Source organism: Rhinoraja longicauda, chromosome 28 (assembly GCF_053455715.1).
Source record: "Rhinoraja longicauda isolate Sanriku21f chromosome 28, sRhiLon1.1, whole genome shotgun sequence".
NCBI classification, from domain to species: Eukaryota; Metazoa; Chordata; class Chondrichthyes; order Rajiformes; family Arhynchobatidae; genus Rhinoraja; species Rhinoraja longicauda.
This window is the reverse complement of record NC_135980.1, coordinates 16,791,547-16,817,347: the sequence shown is the minus strand read 5'-3', so window position 1 is coordinate 16,817,347 and position 25,801 is coordinate 16,791,547. Positions and strand designations below refer to the sequence as shown.

The following is a 25,801-nucleotide window of genomic DNA, read 5'->3' as shown; positions in this document are numbered from 1 at the left end:
GGGGACCTGGTGGGGTGGGGACCTGGTGGGGTGGGGACCTGGTGGGGTGGGGACCTGGTGGGGTGGGGACCTGGTGGGCTCGTAACCCAGGGTTTGTGCAGCAGCGGGCTCGGCTCCTCTGTTTGGTTGACCGGAGAACGCGGCACCACGCCGCGCAACCAAACCTGCTGGACGGCCTGACGTCGTCCTGCTGCGACTGAGTGGCTGCGTTGTGATTGGACGGCGGCGATGACGCCAATAGGCTGCGCCGCGCGGTGAGGTGGAGGCGGACGCGGACGCGGACGCGGACGGAGATGATCGGAGACTTTCTGCTGTTCGGGTAAAGGCCGCCGATCGGGGAGCGGGTACCCGGCGGAGGGAGCAGCACCGGCCTCGAGGAAGGACCTGGCCTGACGCTGGGTTGCGCCTGGAGGCGGGGGTGGGCGGTGATGGAGCGGGCGGCGGTTGTTGTGGGTGCGAGGAGCACACGGATAGGGGCTTGGGACTCAGGTCGGGCTGTTGGTGGTCACTGAGCATTGGCTTGAACTCCTGGGGGTACCCGGGAATACTTTAAACATAGGCCATACATAGTCTTCTGTTACCCACGGTATCGTCTCATTGGAGCATTGTTTTAATTACTGACACTTTTCCGACACGCCCGTGAATTTTGTGCTGACAGCACTTATATAAGAGAGAGAGAAAACGAGAGTGAGAGAGAGTGAGTGTGAGAGAGAGAGAGAGAGAGAGAGATAGAGAGAGAGAGAGAGAGAGAGAGAGAGAGAGAGAGAGAGAGAGAGAGAGAGAGAGAGAGAGAGAGAGAGAGAGAGAGAGAGAGAGAGAGAGAGAGAGAGAGAGAGAGAGAGAGAAAAAAAAGAGAGAGAGAAAAAAGAGAAAGAAAAAGAGAAAGAAAAAGAAACAAAAAAAAAACATGCAACCCCAATTTGTGAGTTCCAGCGGTAGGCCGTTCAAATCCTCAGGCCAGGTTTATCTCTCTTCTCTGTCAGTGTTCCCCACCAGCCAGTACCCTCATTTCTAAAAATGTATTGATCTGTCTTCAATGTACTCTGTGTCTCGTAGCCCTCGGGCAGAGAATTCCAGATGTTTACACTGTGACTCCTGGTTGCAGAAACTCTGGTCTGGGGAAATATCAATCCCACAATCTTATAGAAACATATAAAATTATAAAAAAGGACTGGACAAGCTAGATGCAGGAAAAATGTTCCCAATGTTGGGCGAGTTCAGAACCAGGGGCCACAGTCTTAGAATAAAGGGGAGGCCATTTAAAACTGAGGTGAGAAGAAACTTTTTCACCCAGAGAGTTGTGAATTTGTGGAATTCTCTGCCACAGAAGGCAGTGGAAGCCAAATCACTGGATGGATTTAAGAGAGAGTTAGATAGAGCTCTAGGGGCTAGTGGAATCAAGGGATATGGGGTGAAGGCAAGCACGGGTTATTGATTGGGGACGATCAGCCATGATCACAATGAATGGCGGTGCTGGCTCGAAGGGCTGAATGGCCTCCTCCAGCACCTATTTTCTATGTTTCTATGTAAGACACCGTCTAGATGAAGAGTCTTAACCCAAAAAGTCAACTGTCTATTTCCTCCACAGCTCCAGCAGTTTGTTTTTAACCCCTGCATTTATCTTCTCAGATCTGAAATACTTTTTACATTTGAAGGGATCATCTCAGTATTACCCCAGTCTGCTTGATCTCTTTTCACACAACAATCCGACCATAGCAGGAATCAAACTGGCTTTTCTCCCTCTCACAATGTGTTCTTCATTGGTTGGGAATATTCCTAATATTATGTATCCGGACCTTGCGTAGTTGGTGCAGGACATCTCTATTCTTACACACAAATCTTTTGCAGTAAGGATTGAATTACATTTTGCCTTCCTAAATTCTTGCTGCTACAAGTACATTATTTCTACATACTTGCTGCTACATTATTAACCTAGTGATATCAAAGAGCGAGGAAAGTGGGAGGGTAGGGGTGTGAATGGAGGGGAGAAATAGTGGGAGTCCAGGTATGGCACAGGGGAGTGAAGGGGGTGGGGAAAAGAGGGGGGTAGGTTTGTGGGGAAGAAAGGGATTGGGGGGGGGGGGGGGGGGGAAGGTTGGTGAGAGGTTACCTAAAATATGTGGTGATGTTCCTCCAGTTTGCATGTGGCCTCATTCTGGCAGTGGAGGAGGCCCAGGACGGAAAGGTCAGAATGGGAAGGGAAATTAAAATGGTTAGCATCCGGGCGATCCAGTAGGCCTTGACAGACCGAGTGCAAGTGATCAGCAAAACAGTCGCTTGGTGTCGCTGATGTACAGGAGTCCACATTGGGAATACCAGATGCAGTAGATAAGTTAGAGGAGGTGGTTCTTGTTTGTCTTATTACCAGCGGCATGTCTAGAAGAAAACACTCGCTTCCAATCAAAGCTCCTGAAATTTTGTAACAATCATTAAATGTATCTGACATTCAAACATTTAAAATATATTAAATGCTGCAAATTAAAACAAAATAATTAAAACATAGCTATATGCTACCTAAAGTTAACAAAATGTGAAGTAAGTGTAATTAAGTAATTTAACCTACTTGCTAAATTAATCTCTCAGGCTAAATCCTCTTTAAAAGACGAGACTATTTATTTGCCTGGCCCAGTTGCCATTGCATTGGAGGGGTGGATTATTTTATGTAATGATGGAGAATTGTGCCCTGATTGGTCTCTGCTGTTGGACTCCTTGTGGATTCTAGTGATGAAGTGGAAAGATGGGCGTATGTCTGCATACGTGTACCCAGAGGTGCTGCAGGCTCTTAATGACCCAGGGGGCACAGCCAGATTGACATGGCCCTTTATCAGCCATTGAATGCAGGGGTTCCAGAAGTCTAAATACGACTGATTGTTTGATGTATACAACCTTTGCCATGAGGAATGCAGTTATTTGTGCTTGAGTCAGGAGCAGTTTTGCACAGAGAATGTAGTCTTCATTTACACTGTTACAGAATGGAAGGAGGTGGTGTGGAGTGTGGCTGTGCCATGAAGCTAAGGCTAATTGTTAAAGGCTCCATTATTCTGAGTGAAAGAGGTTTAATTTGTGAAATCTATTGCTCAACCAAAATCCCACCAAATAATTAATTACGTGATGTGTATAATTGGCTGCTGTGCTTCCTATGATTGAACATGAACTAACCTTCAACATACTTCATTGGTTGCAAAGAATGGCAGGTGTTCCAAAGTGTAACACTGTATAAGTAAGTACAAGTCAATAGAATTTAGATTTTCATTAAAAAATATTTTCTTAAAAATAATATTCTGTTCTTTGAAACAAAAATGAATTGTGTAATGTTTAACTTGAACGAGTGCATTTGAAACAACCTTTAAATCGAGTTGGAGTTAAATCTTCATGTCATATTTGTCGTTGGATTGCACTCTGTGCACAAAGGCAACAAATATGGCCACATTTCTACATATTTCAGGAGATTACTTTTTTATATATGTAATTGCAATAGGAAGCATCCATCAGAAAGGAGTCTCTACTCCAGAGATGCAAAGTTTTTAGTCAGAAGAAAATACTAAACATAGGTACTTGGGTAAAAACAAGTAAATGTGTCCCAACTAATAAACCACAGTGGGTGAAGGAAACGAGCAGGGACGGAAAATTAAAGAATATAAATGGTTCTTCTGTGTTTTCACCTAATTTAACCTCTTGCAGCACCTTGCTGATGAATGCAGGAGCTGTGCTGAACTTCAAACTGTAAGTATGAGTCCTTGGGCAGGGATGAGTCCAGGCTTCTGTGGCTGTAATTCATGTCGTCATTCCACTTAAAGTCATTTGAGAATTTCTCAATGTGTCTGAACAATTTATAAAAATGCTCTTTATTGTTTTTGTTGGCGAGGAGGGAGGGGGTGATGGGGAGAATGGGAAGGTGGGGTATTGTGCAAAGTGCCTTAAAGAGACACAATAAAATACCTTCCAGTTGAATTTGGTACTGCAAGTCCATGTGATGTAAAAATGTGTGCTTCCATATCACTCATGAGCACTTCAGGGCAACAGTCCAGGCATTGAGTATATCAGTCGGAGCATTGAGTATAAGAGACAGGAAATCAAGTTGAGACTTTATAATCTTTTGGTGAGGCTGCATTTGGAGAATTATGTGCCAAACAGTTGCCTCATTACAGGAAGGATGTGGAGGCTTTGGAGAGGGTGCAGAAGAGGTTTCCCAGGAGGCTGCCTGGATTAGAGGGAATCAGGTATGAAAAGAGGGCAGACACAAAATGCTGGAGTAAATCAGCGGGACAGGCAGCATCTCTGGAGAGAAGGAATATGTGACGTTTTGGGTCGAGACCCTTCAGACTGATGCCAGGGGGAGGGGATGGAGAGAGAGGGAAAGCAAGGGCTATTTGAAGTTAGAGAAGTCAATGTTCATACCGCTGGGGTGTAAGTTCCCCAAGCAAAATATGAGATGCTGTTCCTCCAATTTGCGCTGGGCCTCACTCTGACAATGGAGAAGGCCCAGGACAGAAAGGTCAGTTTGGGAATGGGAGGGGGATTTAAAGTGTTTGGCAACCGGGAGATCAGGAAGGTTTAGGTGGACTGCCCGGAGTTGTTCAGCTGTTCACACTGCAATGAGTTGTACTTCTCTTTTATTTTTATACTGTCCTTGACTTCCCTTGTCAGCCACGGTCGCCTCTTACTCCCCTTAGAATCTTTCTTCCTGTTTGGAATGAACTGATCCTGCACCTTCTGTATTATTCCCAGAAATACCTGCCATTGTTATTCCACCAACATCCCTGCTAGGGTCTCTTTCCAGTCAACTCTGGCCAGCTCCTCCCTCATGCCTCCATAGTCCCCTTTGTTCAACTGTCGTGTTGACACTTCCGATTTTCCCTTCTCTCTCCCAAATTGTAGATTAAAACTTGTCATATTATGATCACTACTTCCCAATGGTTCTTTTACCTTGACTTCCCTTCGGCCTGTTCCTGTGCTGTACTTTCCAATATTCTATGTTCTTAAATTAGGGCATTGGCTGGACTGATTCTGCTGAATATAAGATGCCACAGTTTCAAGGGCACTATTCAACATGTAGTGGGTGACTGGTTTCTCAGCCCCCTAAAATTTGGAAAAAATATATATGTCTGCCCGAGAATGAAGCATAGTGCTGAGCATGAGAATGGCTGATCTTGCTATTTGTGAAGAGGTCTAGCTTCATAAAGGTGCCCAGAGTGCCAGATGAGTTCAATCTTCCTTGAACCTGTAATCCTTGTAACATTGCATGCCTGTGACACCTACCACTTGTACTCAAGGAGAACAGGTGGTCTCCTCCAGCAAACAGCAGGAGCGATGTGAAACTTACTTCTGCTTCACGCCAGAAGCAGTCACGCCATCCCACTTCATTCTTTCAGCCTCTGCCTGCTTAAAGCCATGTGCAGCTGACTCACTGTCAAAGGTACACAATGAATTCTCCTTTAAATAGTAAAGGCTCTGCATGGAACGCGGTGTAAAGTATTTTGTGAAATGTCCAGCTGCTAAAGGGCAGCAAACTTCACAATGTGCCTTGTTGTAGAAGGGGCGAATTAGTTTTAATTTAAAATATTATCCACATCTAGTTTAGAGTCACATCCTTGTAGCTTTAAACTAGAATGGTTACAATTGAGATGGTAAACAAGTTGCTTTCGGAGAGACCTACATTGCAATTGCAGCTGAGGTCCATTAACATTTAAGTTTACCGTCTATTCAGTTGAAATCAAGTCAATTTGTTAAAAACTTTAAAAATAAGGCTCTTACAGCAGAGAGATCCTTGGAGTTTGGGCTTTGCGGAGTAAGAGGGCTTCAGTATGTAGGGAAAACAGCAGGAGCAACTCAACACCAACATTGGGTTAAAATTGCATTGACGATGCAAGTTGAGTAGCTGATAGGTAAACAGCAAGTTTGGTTTTTTTTGTTGCTAAATGCCTACTTAAAAGCTATCAGAAAAAGGTGAAAATGGCTAGGACAGATTGCTAGAACTTGGGGAAAAGAAGCCAGCTGTTTGCTGTTTATCTAACAAGTGGTTAAGGTATAGGAAAGAACTGCAGATGTTGGTTTAAATCGAAGGTAGACAGAAAATGCTGGAGTAACTCAGCATCTCTGGAGAAGGAATGAGTGACATTTTGGGTCAAGACCCATTCCTCCTCTCCAGAGATGCTGCCTGTCCTGCTGAGTTACTCCAGCATTTTGTGTCTACCTAAGTGGTTAAGATAAATGTCTTCAAGATAGTGAATTTGTTTGGAACTTTCTTCCTCACCAGGCAGTGGAATCAGAGCCTTTGAACATTTTTGGGTCTGAAGTTGATAGATTCATAATATCTAAATGAGACCGTGGCAACATTACCTTGAGATTATTGTTGGATCAGTTGTGATCTTATTGAATGATGGAGCAGGCTTGAGGCACCAAGTGACCTACTGCTGTTCCTAACCCGTGTTTGTATGTAATAAGAGAAACTATATAATTTCAGAATAGTGTTGCACAGGGACTGACATCTCCACTTGTTCGATGCTGTGCCTATTACGTTTCATTTAGGTTTTAGTGTTCCACAAATATATATAGTGTAGCTTCATTAGACTGATGTAAACAGTAAATTCAGCTATGGTTACCACAAAAATGTTTTGTAGGCAGATGAGATTAATTTAACTTTGCATCATGTTCGGCTCAGACATTATATGCCGAAGGGTCTGTCCCATGCTGTTCTAAAAACATTGATCTACACAACAGAATATCTGAATTTGTACTTGTCAGTCTGGTCCTTCTTTCTTGAATTGCATGAATGATTGAATAACTTTTTTTTTGTATTTTAGAAAGAGAAAAGAACTGCAGGGTTTTGGAGAAGATGGGAGAGAGCTGACTACAGGTAAAACTGTTTCATTCAGGGCTTCTAAATTAGAATTTCCTTCTGCAATCTGATCCTTCATTATGCCACTTTTAAATTTATTGGAGCATATGTTATCAATTCCATATGAAAGGGAGGATTATCATTGTGGTAAAGTCCCAGGGGTTGTTTCCCGTTCTGACTGCATCTGTTCATTACACACATACCAATTGTATCTATGTCAAGCAGCAGTTGATACATAGGTTCCCAAAATTGCTACTTTGCTGATTTGGGCAGTTTTGAACCAGGTCCAACATATCATATCATATCATATCATATATCTACAGCCGGAAACAGGCCTTTTCGGCCCACCAAGTCCGTGCCGCCCAGTGATCCCCGCACATTAACACTATCCTACACCCACTAGGGACAATTTTTACATTTACCCAGCCAATTAACCTACATACCTGTACGTCTTTGGAGTGTGGGAGGAAACCGAAGATCTCGGAGAAAACCCACGCAGATCACGGGGAGAACGTACAAACTCCTTACAGTGCAGCACCCGTAGTCAGGATCGAACCTGTGTCTCCGGCGCTGCATTCGCTGTAAAGCAGCAACTCTACCGCTGCGCTACCGTGCCGCCTGACATTTTTTTTATTTTTAGACCTCAAGTACTTTGTGCTATACACTTTGCTTTGGAAAGGAGTTCTTAATGCCATCAATCTGAATTTCTCACTTTTATTGAGGAAAATACTTTTTGATAGGAAATTGTAGACATATTACACAGAACTGTTTATCTAAGAACAAAACCAATTGATTATTTCAAAATGACTGGAGTTTTGAAATGATGTAAAATAGATGCAGAAAGTACATGGTAATGGGTTGGGAGCAATTTTAGCTTCAGTTTCAGAGAATAATGGTGGAACGGTGACAGCAGTGGCAGTAGGAGAAGAGAGCATGTTCTTGATGGTGAGGGTAATTCAATAAGATTTATCATGGTAGGGGGAAAAGTCAAAAATGGGAATAAAATTTCCAAACTGGCATCAGGCCAATTTATCTTGACTGAGAGGGTAAAGATAGTCAATCTTGGGTCAACAGTTCAGAACATTTAGAACTGAGATGAGGAAAAACTTTTTCAGTCAGAGAGTTGTGAATATGTGGAATTCTCTGCCTCAGAAGGCAGTGGAGGCCAATTCTCTGAATGCATTCAAGAGAGAGCTGGATAGAGCTCTTAAGGATAGCGGAGTCAGGGGGTATGGGGAGAAGGCAGGAACGGGGTACTGATTGAGAATGATCAGCCATGATCACATTGAATGGCGGTGCTGGCTCGAAGGGCCGAATGGCCTCCTCCTGCACCTATTGTCTATTATCTATAACAGGAGATGTTTCAGAAGGTGACGGAAGTTCAGGGTAAACATTTGACACAAAGTGAAAAGGTGAGCCCTATGAATGGCAAAATTCGTAGAAAGTAAAGTAAGGCAAAGCAATAATAATAATAATAATAATAATGCATTACATTTATATAGCGCTTTTCATACACTCAAAGACGCTTTACAGGGATTTAAAGAACATAGGGAAGTGAATAAATAGATAAATAAGTAAATGAACAGAGAAAGGAGACAGAAGGTGAGGTGACCTTCAGTGGTTGAAGGCAGTACTGAACAGGTGAGACTTCAGTGATGTTTTGAATGTGGTGAGCGAGGAGGAGTCTCTGACGGTTTGGGGTAGTGAGTTCCATAGGGTGGGAGCAGCGATGGAGAAAGCCCTGTCCCCCCAGGATCTGAGTTTGGTCCGGATGGGGGGGGGATAGGAGATTGGCAGCAGCAGAGCGGAGGGTGCAGGTGGGAGTGTGCCTGTGGAGGAGGTCAGTCAGGTAGGATGGGGCCAGGTTATGGAGGGCTTTGTAGGTCATGAGGAGGATTTTGTACTGGATTCTCTGGGGGATGGGGAGCCAGTGGAGTTTGTAAAGGACGGGGGTGATATGGTCACGGATCGGGGTGTGGGTGAGTAGACGGGCTGCGGAGTTTTGAATGTATTGAAGTTTACTGATGATTTTTGAGGGTGCGCCATAGAGGAGGCTGTTGCAGTAGTCCAGACGGGAGGTGATGAAGGCGTGGATGAGGGTTTCTGCAGCTGTGGAGGAGAGGGATGGACGGAGACGGGCAATGTTTTTGAGGTGGAAGAAGGCTGTCTTTGTGATGTGTTTGATGTGTTTGTCGAAGGAGAGGGTTTGATCAAAGATGATTCCAAGATTCCGGATGTGAGGGGAGGTGGATACTGGGAGACCATCAATATTGAGGATGAAGTTTTGGGTGGATTTGATGAGCGTTTTTGGACCAATGATGATGATTTCAGATTTGTTGCAGTTGAGTTTGAGGAAATTTGATTGAAGCCAAGATTTTATTTCAGTGAAATAATTATTTCATTATTATATAATGAAAGCTTATGCCAGATACTGAGAGTTTAGTGGAGACAAAAGTAATTGCAGATGCTGGAATCTTGAGCAAAACACCATGTGCTGGAGGAACTCAACAGGTCAGACAGTATCTCTGGTGGGAAATGGACAGATGGTGTATCGAGTTGAAATCCTTCTTGATCACGTTGCAGGAAAGATATGTTGCACAGTAGATGGTGCAGAGGACTGGAAAAGGTTCATCAGGAGAGAATATTGGACAGACTTGGAAGCAGAGGTGAGACTTCATTGACACAGTATGGAAGGGCAGAAGGAATAAACAGGAAGACCATTTTTTGGCAAACAGTTCAGAATCCAAGACATAGATCTAAAGTAATTGGTAGAAGCGACAGAAGGGAATGGGGGAAACTGTTTTCATGCAGATTGTAGCAGGTCTTTGAACTTCCTTGTCTGAAAGGGTGGTTAAGGCAGAAACCCTCATCACATTTAAACAACCTTGGGATGTGACCTTGAAAACCCCTGACCCGGCAGTGCTAGAAGGCTAAGATTAGGCTGAGAAGCTCTTTTTCTACTGACACAGACAAGAGGGAGACCTCCTATGTCAGACATTTTCACCGAGATTAAATGCTTTAAGTGCTGACATGTGTCTGTTGAGTTTAAGTGGAGATTTAAATTGCTTCCAAAATATCCAGATTTGTGAATGGAATCACTCAAGGACAGAGGATTTTGCACTATCCCTGCTCAGCCACCAGGTGGCAGGTCTGGCCACATTTCAGAAGGTCGATGTCTCACTTGGCCTTACATTTCCTGTAAATCCCTTTGATGGTGGGGAGGTCAGTACCCGTGATGGACTGGGCAGTCCTGAGGCATAGCTATGGGCACTCGCATTGGCCCTAGCTATGCCTGCCTCTTTGTAGGGTACGTTGAACATTCCCTGTTCCAGGCGTACACTGGGCCTATCCCCGAACTCTACCTCCGCTATATTGACGACTGCATTGGTGCGACCTCTTGTACCCATGCAGAACTCACTGACCATCAATTTCACCACTAATTTCCATCCTGCTCTTAAATATACTTGGACCATCTCTGACATCTCCCTACCGTTTCTGGATCTCACCATCTCCAACACAGGAGACAGACTAGTGACTGACATCTACTACAAACCCACTGACTCCCATAGCTATCTTGACTACACTTCTTCCCACACTGTTTCCTGTAAAAACTCTATCCTCTACTCCCAATTCCTCCGTCTACGCTGCATCTGTGCCCAGGATGAGGTGTTCCATACTAGGGCATCGGAGATGTCCTCATTCTTTAGGAAACGGGGGTTCCCCTCTTCCATTATAGATGAGGCTTTCACTAGGGTCTCCTCTATATCCCGCAGCTCTGCTCTTGCTCCCCCTCCCCCCATTCGTAACAAGGATAGATTCCCCCTTGTCCTCACCTTCCACCCCATCAGCCGTCGCATACAACAAATCATCCTCCAATATTTCCGCCTCCTCCAACGGGATCCCACTACTGGCCACATCTTCCCATCTTCACCCCTTTCTGCTTTCCACAGAGACCGTTCTCTCCGTGACTCCCTGGTCCACTCGTCCCTACCCAAACCACCCCCTCCCCAGGTACTTTCCCCTGCGACCGCAGGAGATGCAACACCTGTCCCTTTACCTCCCCCATTGACTCCATCCAAGGACCCAAACAGTCTTTCCAGTTGAGGCAGAGGTTCACATGCACCTCCTCCAACCTCATCTATTGTATCCGCTGTTCCAGATGTCAACTTCTCTACATCGGTGGGATCAAGCGCAGGCTTGGCCATCGTTTCACTGAACACCTCTGCTCAGTCTGACTCAACCAACCTGATCTCCTGGTGACTCAGCACTTCAACTCTGCCTCCCATTCCCAATCTGACCTTTCTGTCCTGGGCCTCCTCCATTGTCAGAGTGAGGCTGTTCCTCCATTGCCAGCGCAAATTGGAAGAACAGCACCTCATATTTTGCTTGGGCAGTTTACACCCCAGCGGTATGAACATTGACTTCTCCCACTTCAGGTAGTCCCTGCTTCCCCTGTCTATCCTCTTCCCAGTTCTCCCATCTCTCTTCTTGTCTCCAACTACATCCTATCTTTGTCCCGCCCCCTCCCCTGACATCAGTGTGAAGAAGGGTCTCGACCCGAAACGTCACCCATTCCTTCTCCCGAGATGCTGCCTGACCCGCTGAGTTACTCCAGCATTTTGTGTCTGCCATGGACTGTGCAGTGTTCGCCACCTTTTGCAGTCTTCTTCACTCCTGGTCAATATGGACGGAAAAATGGCACTGGCAAGTGTGAGTTGTTGCATTTTAGGAGGTCAAATGGAAGGGAAAGGTATGCAGTTAATCATAGAGTGATACAGCGTGGAAACAGGCCCTTCAGCTCAACTTGCCCACACTGTCCAACATGTTCCAGCTACAATAGTCCCACCTGCCCGCGTTTGGTCCATATCCCTCTAAACCCATCCTATCCATGTACCTGTCATTTCTAAAATGTTGGGATAGTCCCTGCCTCAACTACTTCCTCTGGCAGCATGTTCCATTCCCCCACCACCCTTTGTGTGAAAACACTACCCCTCAGATTTCTATTAAATCTTTTCCCTTTCACCTTAAACCTATGTCCTCTGGTCCTCGATTCACCTACTCTGGGCAAGAGATTCTCTACATCTATCCAATCTATTCCTCATGATTTTATGCACCTCTATAAGATCACCCCTCATCCTCCTGCGCTCCAAGGAATAGAGTTCCAGCCTACTCAACTTCTCCCTGTAGCTCAGACCCTCTAGTCATGGCAACATCCTCGTAAATCTTCTCTGTACCCTTTCCAGCTTGACAACATCTTTCCTATGAAGTGGTGACCAGAACTGAATACAATACTAATCACAGGGCTCTTAACAACTTTGAAATACAAAGGGATCTTGGGGTCCAAGTCCATAGCTTGAAAGCAGCACCACATCTGGTAAAGAAGGCATGTGGTGTATTCGCCTTCATCAACTGGAGCATTGAATTTAAGAGTCAGGATGTCATAATAAAGCTTTTTAATTCTTTGGTTGGGCTGCATTTGACTATTTTGTGCAGTTCTGTTGCCCCATTGCAGGAAGGATGTGAAGACTCATGAGAGGGTGCAGAAGAGGTTTACCAGAATGTTGCCTGGATTAGGTATTAGGTACAAGGAGAGCTTTGATAAACTTCGATTGTTTTCTTTGAAGCTTCAGAGGCTGACAGGACACCTGACAGGTTATAAAATTATGAAAGGCATAGGTAGGGTAGACAGCCAGAACCTTATTTTCCCAAGATGGAAACGTCAGACTCGAGGGCGTAACTTAAGATCAAAGGAGGAAAGTTTTAAAGAGGTGTTCTCTAGAAAGCACTGGCAGGGGTGGTGTTGGAATCAGATACAACAACGGAGTTTAGATAGACAGAGGAATATGTGAGTAATGGTGGGATACAGATCAGGTGCAGGCAGAATTAGTTTAATTTGGCATCATGTACAGCATAGTCATCTGGGCCGAAGGGCCTGTTCCTGTGCTATACTGTTCTGTTTATAGGTTAGGTTTAATACTACATAGATGAATAGGGGCGAGTCCCCAGTTGATGCACATCACTGGTAAACAATTAACGACATTTGATATAATCCGATTCATGCTATTAACAGGAAATTCCCTGTTGTTGTTCTACGGAAAAGCAATGTCGTCCACATTTTTTCTGGCCAAAGCATATTCCTCAATCAGTACCTTCAATTAAATCATATGGTCACGGTTATGTGAGTGTTCTTGCTGTATAAAAAATATGCTCTGGTATCCTTACACTAAATCAGCGACTGAATTAAAAAAATTGTTAATTGACTTTTGATAAGTAGGATGTTGACAGTTAGTGTAAACATTACAGGTTGAACTTTTTTATTTCTTGCCTTTTTCTTCTTTTCCATTCCTTTCTTATCTATCTTTATAAACAATTTGTCTTGCTCTGATGCACTGTCTAGCACCCAGCTGTGGCCTGTCCTGTTCCCTGTTGTGCAAATTATGTACCACTGGGGATCAATGCTGAGACTGCTGTTTATCATTTCCACAAAGAATAGGACTTAAAGTATAACACTTGAAATGGATAGATTACACAACATTAGAAATGTACAGAAAGACTCAAAGATATGTTAACAAATCAGATTTAATTTAGTCAGTCAGACAGCATGGAAATGGGCCCTTTGGCCCAATTTGCCCACGGCGAACAAGTTGCCCCTTGTACACTAGTCCCACCAGCCTGCGTTTGGCCCATATCACTTTAAACTTTTCCTATCCATGTACCTGTCTAAATGTTTCTTAAATGTGACAGTGCCTGCCTCAACCAATTTTTTATCCAGTCAGCTAGTACTCCTTGGTTCCCATGCAATCTAGCCTCCCAGAGCAACCTAAAATGCAGAGCTTTGTCAAATGCCTTGCTGAAATCCACATATACAACTTCTACAGCTCTGGCTCAGCAGCCTTTTTGGTCACATCTTCAAAAAACTCAATCGGATTTGTGAGACACGATCTGGTCGGCTTGGGCAAGTTGGGCTGAAGGGCCTGTTTTCATGCTGTATGACTTCTTAAATTCTATCAGTGACTGTGTTTCTTCTACTCAGGCAGTGCATTCCAGGTATTCTCCACACTCTGGGTAAAAAAGGTCCCCCTCAGCACTCCCTTTCTTCCCCCTTACCCAAAATCTGTGTCCTCCAATTTTATCGCTGATATGGGGGAAAGATTCATGTGGTCTATCTTATCTGTACTTTCATAATTTCAGTTCCCTCTAAACCTCCTCTGCGCCAGGGAAAACAGACCCAGTATCTCTTCATTAATGAAATATTGTATCTCGGGTACCATCCTAGTGAGTCTTCTCTGCACCCTGTCCAGCACCATTAAATCTGTCTGAGAGTGTGGTGACCATAACTGCATGCTGCACTGTAACTGAACAATGTTTGTGAGAGTTGGAGCCTAACCTCTTGAATTAAGTGCGCCAACTAATGGGCCAAAAATTCCATATGCCTTAGCCATGTTATGTGTCTGTGCTACCACCATCAAGGATCTTTGCGAGAATATTGCATGCCAAGAAGAGAAAGATATAGATACATTGCTAAAAGGTTAGAATAACAGGTTTCAAAAAGGCCATTTTTTAAGCATCTCCATTAACTAGACACTATTGGACCTGCATGGAGGGTCTGGTGAAGATCTTTGGGGACATTACACTAAGACATACATTGTGCCATGTGTAAATCATATAGGAAGAAATCCACTTGAAACCTCACAGAGCAGAATAGTGGATGTTTGCGGCTGCTGTGGTTGATTGAAGTAATTTTTTTTTAGTTTGTTCCAACAGCTAGATTGTATGTTCAGCAACTCTTTCAAAAACCATGATCTTTTTGTTAACTTAAATCCTATATTTTATTTTGTTTGAAATGCATTTCCTCAATACCATTCCCATTTCTTTCTTCCTGTTTTGTACTTCTGTAAATCTTCACGATGTTCATTCTGTTGCTTTTTCCTTCACCGGCATCTCCAGTGAATTTTTGGAATCTGTGCTCCAGCTGTAGCTGCTGCTTCATTTGCTCCTTGATGGGATGGGAGGAGGGAATAATTTACCTGGTAACTGTTGAAATCTGATTCCCTGGTGACTTCCAATCAACAAGGTCTCCTGTAAACCAATAAAGGAAGCTGTTGTTGACGTTTACCTCCATTTTAGATTTTGTTATTTTCTCTAATTACATGCTATATTTTATAGCTCATGTGAAATTAAGTACAGCACTACTTCGGCTGCTTATAGGAGAGAACCTCATGAACACAATAAATTGTAACAGGAGTATTCAGTTCTCATCCTTGCTATGCCGTTCGGTCTTGGCTGATTTATTACCTCAGCTCTATCTCCCTGACCTAGCATCATATCTCTTGATTTCCTTAATATCAGACTCTACCTTAAATTTTCTGTAGCCTCTGAGCCTCCACTGACCTGTTGGGTAAAATGTTCTAAAATCACAACCCATTGGTTGAAGAAATTTCTTGTGTCTGCCCTGAATGGCCAACATCTTATTTTGGTTCTAGACACCCCTGCCAGAGAAAATATTAAGAGTCCTTGACTATGTATCGTCTCTCACCCACTCACCTCATGGACAAGGCAACACCTCACCAGTCTTTGCATTCAAAGCATCATCCTTTGCAATTACTGTCAGCTTTAACAATATCCCACCATCAGACATCATCCTCCCCTCCCCTTTCAGCATTTTAAAGGGATCATACCTTCTGCGACTCCCGTGTCCAGCCTTCTTTCCCACCAACCACTTTCTGTCCTGTGGCACTTATGTAACCACAGGTGATGCACACCTGTATTTTCACCGTTTCTCTTCCCCTCATCCAGGAACCAATTGGTCTTCCTAGGTGAAGCATCAATTTGCTTCTACTTTTTCTTATCAAGTGTATCATATTCTGTATTCGCAATGTGGCTTCCTCTACATGGGAGAAACCGAATACAGACTGGGGGATCACTTTGTGGAGCATCAGCATTCAGTCCACAGGAGTGACTCTGAGTTTTTGGTTCCCTGCAAAATTAATACCCCATCCCCATCCCACCTGACCTGTCAGTGGTCTCCTATTGTAAGGCCCAATGCAAAATTGAGGAACTGCACCTCATTTTCTATTTGAGCATTTTTTGCTGGCTCTGTATTCAATATTGAATTCTCGCACTTTTTGTATCAAAATTTACCATTTATGCCTGTTATCAGTTTTGTTCAGTGTTGTTATTGAAAGTCTTCCCTATTTGGCATGTCTCACAGCTTTGCTATTTATAACACTTGCACAGACAAAGAAGCATAATATGCTTCAACCTGCCATTTTAATTCATTTGATCTCATCCTATTAGAGATATTCCCTTTGTTCTACCCAATCCACATTGCTACTGTAAACTGTGTAGGAAAGAACTGCAGATGCTGGTTTAAATCGAAGGTAGACACAAAATGCTGGAGTAACTCAAGTCGGGAGTAACTGAAGTCTGAAGAAGGGTCTTGACCGAAACATCATCCATTCCTTCTCTCCAGAGATGCTGTGGGTCCCGCTGAGTTACTCCAGCATTTTGTGTCTGCCTTTGCTACTGTAAACTAACTTGTTTCTCCTTACCAGTTCTGAGGAAGGGTCTCAGGCCTGATTGTTTCTCTTTTCATAGATGCTGCCAGATTTGTTGAATGTTTCCAGCAATTTATCTTTTTATTTTGGATTCCAAGAACATGAAGTTTGATTTTCAAAGGAAATATTATCCTTGCCTTTATCCTGTCAATCCCCATAAGAATACTGGATATTTTAATGAGATCATGTCTTATTTTTCTTAACTCCAGAGAATATAGGTGCAGTCTGTTTAATCTGTCTTTATGGAACATTCTCTCCTGGGAATTAATCTGGCAAACTTTTGTAACATCCTCCCTATTGCAAGTATATTCTTCCTTATAGAAACAAGAAACTGCAGATGCTGGTTTACAAAAAAGACACAAAGTGCTGGAGTAACTCAGTCGGTCAGGCAGGATCTCTGGAGAACTTCGATAGGTGATGTTTCTAGTCCTGACCCAAAATGTCATCTATCCATGTGCTCCAGAGATGCTGCCTGACCCGCTGAGTTACACCAGCATATTGTGTTGTCTTGTATTCATCCATGGCAGATATATTGGACTGGACCATAATATTCCACATCCTTTTGCACATTGGCTCTATATAATTGAAAAAATACATTTTTACTCTTGTTCTCAAACCCCCCTTGCAATAAATGCCAGTATAGTGACTTCCCTGATCACTTGTTGAATCTGCATGATTTGGGAACAGTGATACCCAGGTATCTGTGAACACTCTTCAATCTGTTACTGTTTAAAAATAGTTTATTTGTTCAACGAAGTGGACAAATTCAGATTTTTCAACATTACGTTCCATGTACCATACACTTGAATATTCACTTGATCTGTCTGCATCTCATTGAACTTCTGTGTATTCTCCTCACAACTGGCACGGGCACCCAGCTTTGTAATATCAATGAATATGAAAATATTACACAAACACTTGTCCAATTCATTGATCATAAGACATAGGGGCGGAATTAAGTCTTTTGGCCCATCGTTTGCTCCGCCATGGCTGATCTATTTTTCCCTCTTAACCCCATTCTCCTGGCTTCTCTCCGTAACCTTTGACACTCTTACTAACCAAGGAACCTATCCATCTCAGCTTTTAAAATATCCAATGTCTTGGCCTCCACAGCTGTCTGTGGCATGAATTCCATAGATTCACCACCCACTAGAGGAGGAAATTTCTTCTCATCATTCTAAAGGTACATCCATTTATACTGACGCTATGCCCTCTGGTGCTAGACTCTCCCACTGCTGGACAAATCCTCTCCATATCCGCTCTTTCTAGGTCTTTCATTGTTCGGTAGGTTTCAATGAGATCCCCCCCCCTCCTGCCTTCTAAGCTCCAGCGAGTACAGGCCCAGAACCATCAGAAAGGGCCTATTTGTATGCAATATGGCTCCGATGTATTGTGGTGAAACTGTGTTGGAGACTTCTCCATGAACCATGTGTATCTACTACCCAGAATCTAGAGTGTATAATCGGTACAATGCATAAATGTTTCAATAGTTCAAATGAACTATTATATCAAAACAGCCGTGTATGTGGAATATGTCAAGATATTAAGTTCTATAGGCGGCAGGTCTCATGATTGGACTTTCGCCAGATGCAATGAAAATCTAACATGAATGACTCAGAGTTAAACATGTTATGTTTTCATCTTTGGCATAAGACTGAACAAACTTAAATTGATGCAGGTAGACACAAAATGCTGGAGTAACTCAGCGGGACAGGCAGCATCTCTGGAGAGAAGGAATGGGTGATGTTTCTGGTCGAGACTTCTTCAAACATTCTTACATACTTAAATTGATGCAGCATCTTTTGAGTCCCTTTCAGGATATCACAAAGCATTTTACTGTTATTTAAGGCCTTTTAAACAGTAATCATTGTTGTGATAAACTAGACGAGGCTTGTTATATTAGCACATAGCTAGGTCCCCAACACAATGATCATCTTTCATCTTAATAAGTTGGCTTTAATAAGTAATGAATATTGGCCAGGACGAACTTGCATATTTTTTCTGAATATTTTCTTGATAACTTTTATGTCTATTTGAGCAGACTGGTTGGGTCTGAATTTAACAGTTGTGATGGAGCAGCATTCCAACAGTACTACACAGGATTGTTAGGTTATACCAGGTGCTTAGGTTCTTGCGTGGAAGTCACATATGGGATCTTCTGACTTGGGCAAGAATACTACCAGCTGAGCATCTCGGTAAAACTAAAGACCCAAGAAGACCGTTTATCTTTCCCACAACTTAAAAGTGAAAATGACTGCTTGATCCAAGTGGGCACATGTTGGTATCTTCATTTTAATTAGCACATGAAGTGCCAGATTAAATATCCACTAAAGATCTTAGAATCAAAGAGATATCTGTATGGAAACCGGTCCTTTGGGCCACTGTGCATGTTGACCATTACGCACATATTTTTACACTAATCCTACCGTAACTCTATTCTAACATGAATCCCCAGCAACTCTCCTCAAATTCCACACTCATCTTTACATTAGGAACAATTTACAATGATCGATGTGAACCTACCAACGTGCATGATTTTGGGATGTGGGAGGGAACTGGAGCACTTAGAAGAAACCCACATGGCCACAAGGACAAAATGCAGACTCCATGTACACAGCATCGGAGATCAGGATTGGATCCAAGTCACGGGATCCATGAGGCAATGGCTCTATTAGCTGTGCTACCATGCTTCTGTAAAAAATATTTCCAGATCAGGTGTTGAGAAAAGTTTTTCTCTGCTCACTTGGTTCTGGTATTGATGGTTGAATGCAAATGAGAGCCAGTTTGAAAGCTGCTTGAGATTAACCTGATGATAATTGACTTTTTCTCAGGTGATAACATAAGAGAATTCTTGTTGAGTCTGCGCTACTTCCGGATCTTCATCGCCCTGTGGAATATCTTCATGATGTTCTGCATGATTGTGTAAGTAAAGAAACTGCTGTTTCACCCTCTGTAAATCTCTGTTCCAAACACAAATTGCTTATAATGATCAAGTAGTTGTTTTTTTAAGTTGCTTACTAAGACTCTATTTCAACCTATCTGGATCACCAAATAGAATTGAGGAATTAATTTGTTGACTTTGAAAGTTTTGATTGGTTTAAGATATTAAAAGTCGAGTGATAAAAATGTATTTAACACTGGGATAACGTGCTAAACCACTGAGTATCTGTTGTGGTAAATGACTAAACTTGCTTTACCACTTATGGGAAAGCCTTGTTACCTTCTATGGTGGTGTGATAGAGCTACAGACTTTCACCTCTGGCAGCCGTGCCTTCAACTACCTGTTTGGAGCTCTATTCCCATTTCTCTCTAATTCTTCAGAGATGCTTCTTTAAATGCTATCTCTGCCTATGCTTCTATTATCTGTCCTAACATCATCTTGCATGGTTCACATTTCATTTTTACTTACGCAGTACAAATAAATAAATATAAGATCGAAAACCCCAGTGGACCCAGTCCATAATTCCAACTGCAAAGACATGCATGATTGCCCCAGTGTCTGATTAATAGAAGCTTCCCCAAGGCTCAAGTTCTCTAAGAAAGAGATTATAGGACCCCCGGGACTGCATCTCATCCATGATCAGTAAAAGATTATGGAACTCTATTAAATGCCACAAGTTTACCTGATTTAAGTCAATAGACAATAGGTGCAGGAGTAGGCCATTCGGCCCTTCGAGCCAGCACCGCCATTCAATGTGATCATGGCTGATCATCCACAATCAGTACCCCTGTTCCTGCCTCTCCCCATACCCCCTGACTCCACTATCATTAAGTGCTCTATCTAACTCTTTCTTGAAAGCATCCAGTGAATTGGCCTCCACTGCCTTTTGAGGCAGAGAATACCACAAATTTACAACTATCTGAGTGAAAAAGTTTTTCCTCATCTCCGCTCTAAATGGCCTACCCCTGGTTCTGGACTCCCCCAACATTGGAAACATGTTTCCTGCCTCTAGCATGTCCAATCTCTTAATAATCTTATATGTTTCCATAAGATCCCCTCTCATCCTTCTAAATTCCAGTGTATACAAACAAGCCCAGTCGCTCCAGTCTTTCAACATACGGCAGTCCCACCATTCCGGGAATTAACCTAGTGAACCTACGCTGTACTCCCTCAATAGCAAGAATGTCCTTCCTCAAATTTGGAGACCAAAACTGCACACAGTACTCCAGGTGTGGTCTCACTAGGGCCGTGTACAACTGCAGAAGGACCTCTTTACTCAGGACTCACTGGTAGGACTCAGTGCTGAGGAATCGAAGTTAAGGACTTCCAAATTACCTGTACTGGTTATGAAGCATGTGGAGTATGGAAAGGGAGTGTTAATGATTGTGACATTGTTGGACATCCAGAATTAAGCTTTGCTCTAGATTATCATTAAAATGAACATTACTTTGCCTTTGTCCCGCACATCAGTTACTTGGGTCTTTCTTTGCTAAACTTGTCATGGTCAAATAATTTCACAGTCTATGTGAATATTCAAATATTTATCTGGCAACATGATCACAGTTTCCTGACAACATTTAGAGTGGGGAGGTGTGGAATTGCTGCAGCTGATGAAATTTAGTGTGTCACACCTTTTCCCAGCTTCCTCCCATCAAGCAGAGGTATGGTAGCCTATAAGGGCTGCAATATTGTACCTGTCATTTGATGTCTATTTCAAATGGTTGGTCTTGTCTCTAACAGAATACATTCTGTTAGACATACAGTGCCCTCCATAATGTTTGGGACAAAGACCCATCATTTATTTATGTACCTCTGTACTCTACAATTTGAGAGTTTTTTAATAGAAAAAAAATTACATGTGGTTAATGTGCACATTGTCAGATTTTAATAAAGGCCATTTTTATATATTTTGGTTTCATCATGTAGAAATTACAGCAGTGTTTATACATAGTCCCCCCCCATAGTACATTTCAGGGCACCATAATGTTTGGGACACAGCAATGTCATGTAAAGGAAAGTAGTCATGTGTAATGTTTTGTTGCATATCCTTTGCATGTAATGACTGCTTGAAGTCTGCGATTCATGGACATCACCAGTTGCTGGGTGTCTTCTCTGGTGATGCTCTGCCAGGTCTGTATTGCAGCCATCTTTAGCTTATGCTTGTTTTGGGGGCTAGTCCCCATCAGTTTTCTCTTCAGCATATAAAAGGCATGCACAATTGGGTTCAGATGGGATGATTGACTTGGCAACCCAAGAATTGACCATTTTTTAGCTTTGAAAAACTCCTTTGTTGCTTCAGCAGCAAAGTTTGGGATCATTGTCTTGCTGTAGAATGAATTGCCGGCCAATGAGTTTTGAGGCTTTTGTTTGAACTTGAGCAGATAGGATGTGTCTATACACTTCAGAATTCATTATACTACTACCATCAGCAGTTGTATCATCAATGAAGATAGGTGAGCCAGTACCTTCAGCAGCCATACATGCCCAGGCCATAACACCCCCATCACTGTGTTTCACAGGTGAGGTGGTATGCTTTGGATCTTGGGCAGTTCCTTCTCTCCTCCATACTTGCTCTTGCCATCACTCTGATATAAGTTAATCTTTGTCTTGTCTGTCCACAAGACCTTTTGCCAGGACTGTGGTTGCTCTTTTAAGTACTTCTTGGCAAACTGTAACCTGGCCATCCTATTTTTGCTGCTAACCAGTGCTTTACATCTTGTAGTATAGACTCTGTATTTCTGTTCATGAAGTCTTCTGCAGACACTGGTCATTGACAAATCCACACGTGACTCCTGAAGAGTGTTTCTGATCTGTTGGACAGGTGTTTGGGGATTTTTCTTTATTATAGAGAGAATTCTTCTGCCATCAGCTGTGGAGGTCTTCCTTGGCCTGCCAGTCCCTTTGCGATTTGTAAGCTTACCAGTGCTCTCTTTCTTCTCAATGATGTTCCAAACAGTTGATTTTGGTAAGCCCAAGGTTTGGCTGATGTCTCTAACAGTTTTATTATTGTTTCTCAGTCTCATAATGGCTTCTTTGACTTTCATTGGCACAACTTGGTCCTTATGTTAATAAACAGCAATAAAAGTTTCCAAAGGTGATGTAAAGACTGGAGGAAAGACAAGGTGCTGAGAGCTCTTGTATACCGGCATTAAGGGGGCAATTAAACACACCTGAGCAATTAGAAACACCTGTGAAGCCATGTGTCCCAAACATTATGGTGCCCTGAAATGGGGGGACTATGTTTCAACACAGCTGTAATTCCTACATGGTGAAACCAAAATATATAAAAATGGCCTTTAATAAAATCTGACAATGTGCAATTTAACCACATGTGATTTGTTTCTATTACAAATCTCAAATTGTGGAGCAGAGACTAATAAATAAATGATGGGTCTTTGTCCCAAACATTATGGAGGGCACTGTACCTGCTTACTTTGGAGACTTCAGCCCATAATCAGACTGATGCTTCTGCGCAGTGGTGTGGAGGTCATGTGGTTTAGATTATTAATTAAACTGAAGCTTCATCTTCCTCCGTGGCTGTACAAAAAAGATCTCTTGGTTATGTCCAAAAGAGAGAATCTCGTAATACTGTAGTCTTAGTAATTTTGGACAACAAAAAACATATTATTAAGCCAGATTTTCTGGTCATTCACCGTTGTTGGTGGCTTCTTGCTTTTATGCTCGTTACTTGCTGCAGTTACCAACATTATGAGAATATCTAAAAAAAAACATGATGTATGATTTTGAGATATCATGAGAATGTAGAATATGCTTTGTGGAAATGCTTCTCTTTGCCATTTCATCGGGAGAGTTTTGAGCTATGCAATTATCCTTTTTTTTAAAATCTGTTTTAAAATGAATTAGTATAGTCATAAAGATGACTGATCATGTTTTTTTATTGGTTTCTAGGCTCTTTGGATCTTGAAATCTATCTATCTGTGGAAATGAAGTGATCCTGGGACCTTCTGGAATTGGATTCTTTGTCAATTCTTTACATTCTTGATAATAATTTTTACATTTGTTCAACCCTGAGGTTCAGGCAAGTGTTTTTCAACACTTGCAATCATGTCTGAAGTCCAGTTCTACAACAGCGGCTAGTGACGGATAGATGCCAAAAGTCAATCTATCCAGGATTTTCCCGTCCTCCCTGGACAGATCATTTGTTCAGGATGAAACCCAGACATGCAAGAGTAGGATCACTGCTAAATATTCATTTTGTTCTCTTTTGGGTTCACTCCAGATACAAACTCATGCAGATCTGAAATGTCAGCCCCTGACATACTGTGGAAATTTGCCAATAGAAAAATATTTTGATTAAAATTATGCTGAATGGTTAAATAGATTGCCCCTTTCTTGTCAAATTGTTCTTTATTTGAGAAATTATTTTTTAAACAGAATATTGTGATTGGATTGAAGTGCTTTATGCAGCTAACTGGTTCTAACAGCTCAAACAGGTATAAATGTGGACCATGCGATCACATGTGAGCTGTATACATCATAAGCGTAAGCAAGTCGGTGTGGAAAGTACTGTGCATACCAGTATCACTGACTCTATTTAGTTCAAAAAAAACAGCTGACCTGCAGGACTGTGTAAACTCCAGAGATTAGATTCTTCTTTTTTAAGCAATGTTAAATCTATGCTGATCTATAATTTGCACATAGTAAATCCTTTCTCAGTTCCATATCTAGTACACCGTTTTTGTTTTTAAGACATTCTGTGCAATGAGAACAAAAAGAAAATAAACATGATAGATGAATCACAATAAAATGTTAAATGCATGAAAAGGAAATTTGTTTCAGTTTGATTTTAAATTTAAATTTATTTTTATGGGCTATCCACAGTTAATCTGCTTCACATGAATTCTAATCATGATTGATTACCGTTTGTACGTTTCTCAAGGCTGTTATATAACCAAAGTAGGACAGTACTCCAAGGACCAATTTTGAATACAGCCAGCAACTTGTAGTCGGCACTTGTCCTGTATTTTTTTGGTCACCTGTCTTCATCCAGTATCCTGCTTTGATGATACAGATTAATTGTCACCAAAACGGTCATTAAGGCTTTGTTTAAATCATTAGGTACGTACAAAAAAATTCACGTCCTTTTTATCTCCAATGGCCTGGGTTCAGAACCACATTCTGGAGTAGTATCCATTAATTGACTGCTTGACTTCTCATCAGTGACGGAAGTTTCCCTTTTTCCCCAAGTACTTAAAGCTATAGTCACATATTTTCTGGTTGACCAGTGATCTGTGCTGCTTTTTTGTCGAGGCACTTATGGCTTTCCCCTAACATTTGTACCTAAAAGCATTAGTCTAGTTCCAGTGAACTTTGTAAAGTAACTTGAATAACATTACCATGTGTCATAAGGACAGTGCTACACTGGTGCCCTGCAATGTTTGAGCATTAAGTATTGCTGTTCCACGATCATTATTAAAGAAGCAGCCCGATAACTGGGAGAAATAGCAATTGCACATGCTCTATCTGCTATTGCAGTGATATTTTGTGGTTGAGATTTGGATACAAATGGAGAGGAGATGAAATGAAATCAGATGGGGATAGGTATAAAATAGCAATTTTATACCTATCCCCATCTGATTTCATTTCATCTCCTATGGTCATAGATTGTATTATAGCAAACTGTTGCTGTAATGTGCTGTCACTGATAACCCTCCTATCACTGGTCTGTTGCCTGATTCCTGATTTTCATTTTGTCTTATAAATTTGTAAATAATATACAGATTTTGCTTAATCAGTTCTGATACTTCATGTTCACACGCCATCGCAGTGTACTGTAATCTGGTGTCTGTTCACAAAACCTATGATTAAAACATTTGTTAACCACATTTGTGCATTGTCTTTGGATACAATACTTTCAAAGAGATCCCTCTCCCCCACTCACCATCAACAACACCATAGTCACATCTGTGGAGTCATTGGAGTTCCTTGGAACCATCATCTCCAGGGACCTTAAATGGGGGGCCACCATCGACTCCACAGTCAAAAAAGCCCAACAGAGGATGTACTTCCTGCGGCAACTGAAGAAACACAATCTGCCACAGGCAATGATGGTCCAATTCTATACTGCTATCATTGAGTCTGTCCTCACCTTCTCCATCATGGTCTGGTTTGGCTCAGCCACCAAGCACGACATCCGGAGGCTGCAACGGATTGTTCGCACAGCTAAAAAGGTTGTTGGCTGCAACCTTCCCCCCCCCATCGCCGAACTGTAGACTGCAAGGGCCAGGAAGCGAGTGGGCAAGATCATCTCTGACCCCTCTCACCCTGGCCACAAACTCTTCGAAGCACTTCCCTCTGGAAGGCGACTCCGGACTGTCAAAGTAGCCACAGCCAGACATAAACAGCTTTTTTCCACGAGTGATAGTTCTACTCAATAACCAAAGTCTGTAGTCTCTTTTTTGCTCTGGTTTATTTTCACCCACATGTTTAGACCGTAATGTTGTA

The 25,801-nt window shown here is 42.4% G+C and overlaps 1 protein-coding gene across 2 annotated transcripts; it reads left to right on the top strand.

Annotated features, from left to right (window-relative positions):
- Nucleotides 1-215: 215 nt before the first annotated feature.
- On the top strand, nucleotides 216-25,180 carry smim7 (small integral membrane protein 7). 2 transcript variants are annotated; one of them, XM_078423754.1, is made up of 5 exons: nucleotides 216-319; nucleotides 3,682-3,723; nucleotides 6,804-6,856; nucleotides 19,227-19,317; nucleotides 23,246-25,180. In XM_078423754.1, the coding sequence occupies exons 1-5, from the start codon at nucleotides 294-296 to the stop codon at nucleotides 23,259-23,261; spliced, it is 228 nt and encodes a 75-aa protein (XP_078279880.1). In that variant the 5' UTR covers nucleotides 216-293; the 3' UTR covers nucleotides 23,262-25,180. The 2 variants fall into 2 exon arrangements, with proteins under 2 accessions (XP_078279880.1, XP_078279879.1); XM_078423753.1 differs by lacking the exons at nucleotides 216-319; nucleotides 3,682-3,723; nucleotides 23,246-25,180 and adding an exon at nucleotides 5,195-5,416 and having other exon boundaries at nucleotides 19,227-19,260.
- The last annotated feature ends 621 nt before the right edge of the window (nucleotides 25,181-25,801 follow it).

What these genes read in the sequence shown, in the direction of transcription:
- smim7 (XM_078423753.1), top strand. Translation starts at nt 5,243, where the DNA reads ATGCCTGTGACACCTACCACTTGTACTCAAGGAGAACAGGTGGTCTCC. An exon ending in CAGCTGACTCACTGTCAAAG is followed by an intron (nt 5,417 to 6,803) that starts GTACACAATGAA and finishes TTTGTATTTTAG; the next exon opens with AAAGAGAAAAGAACTGCAGG.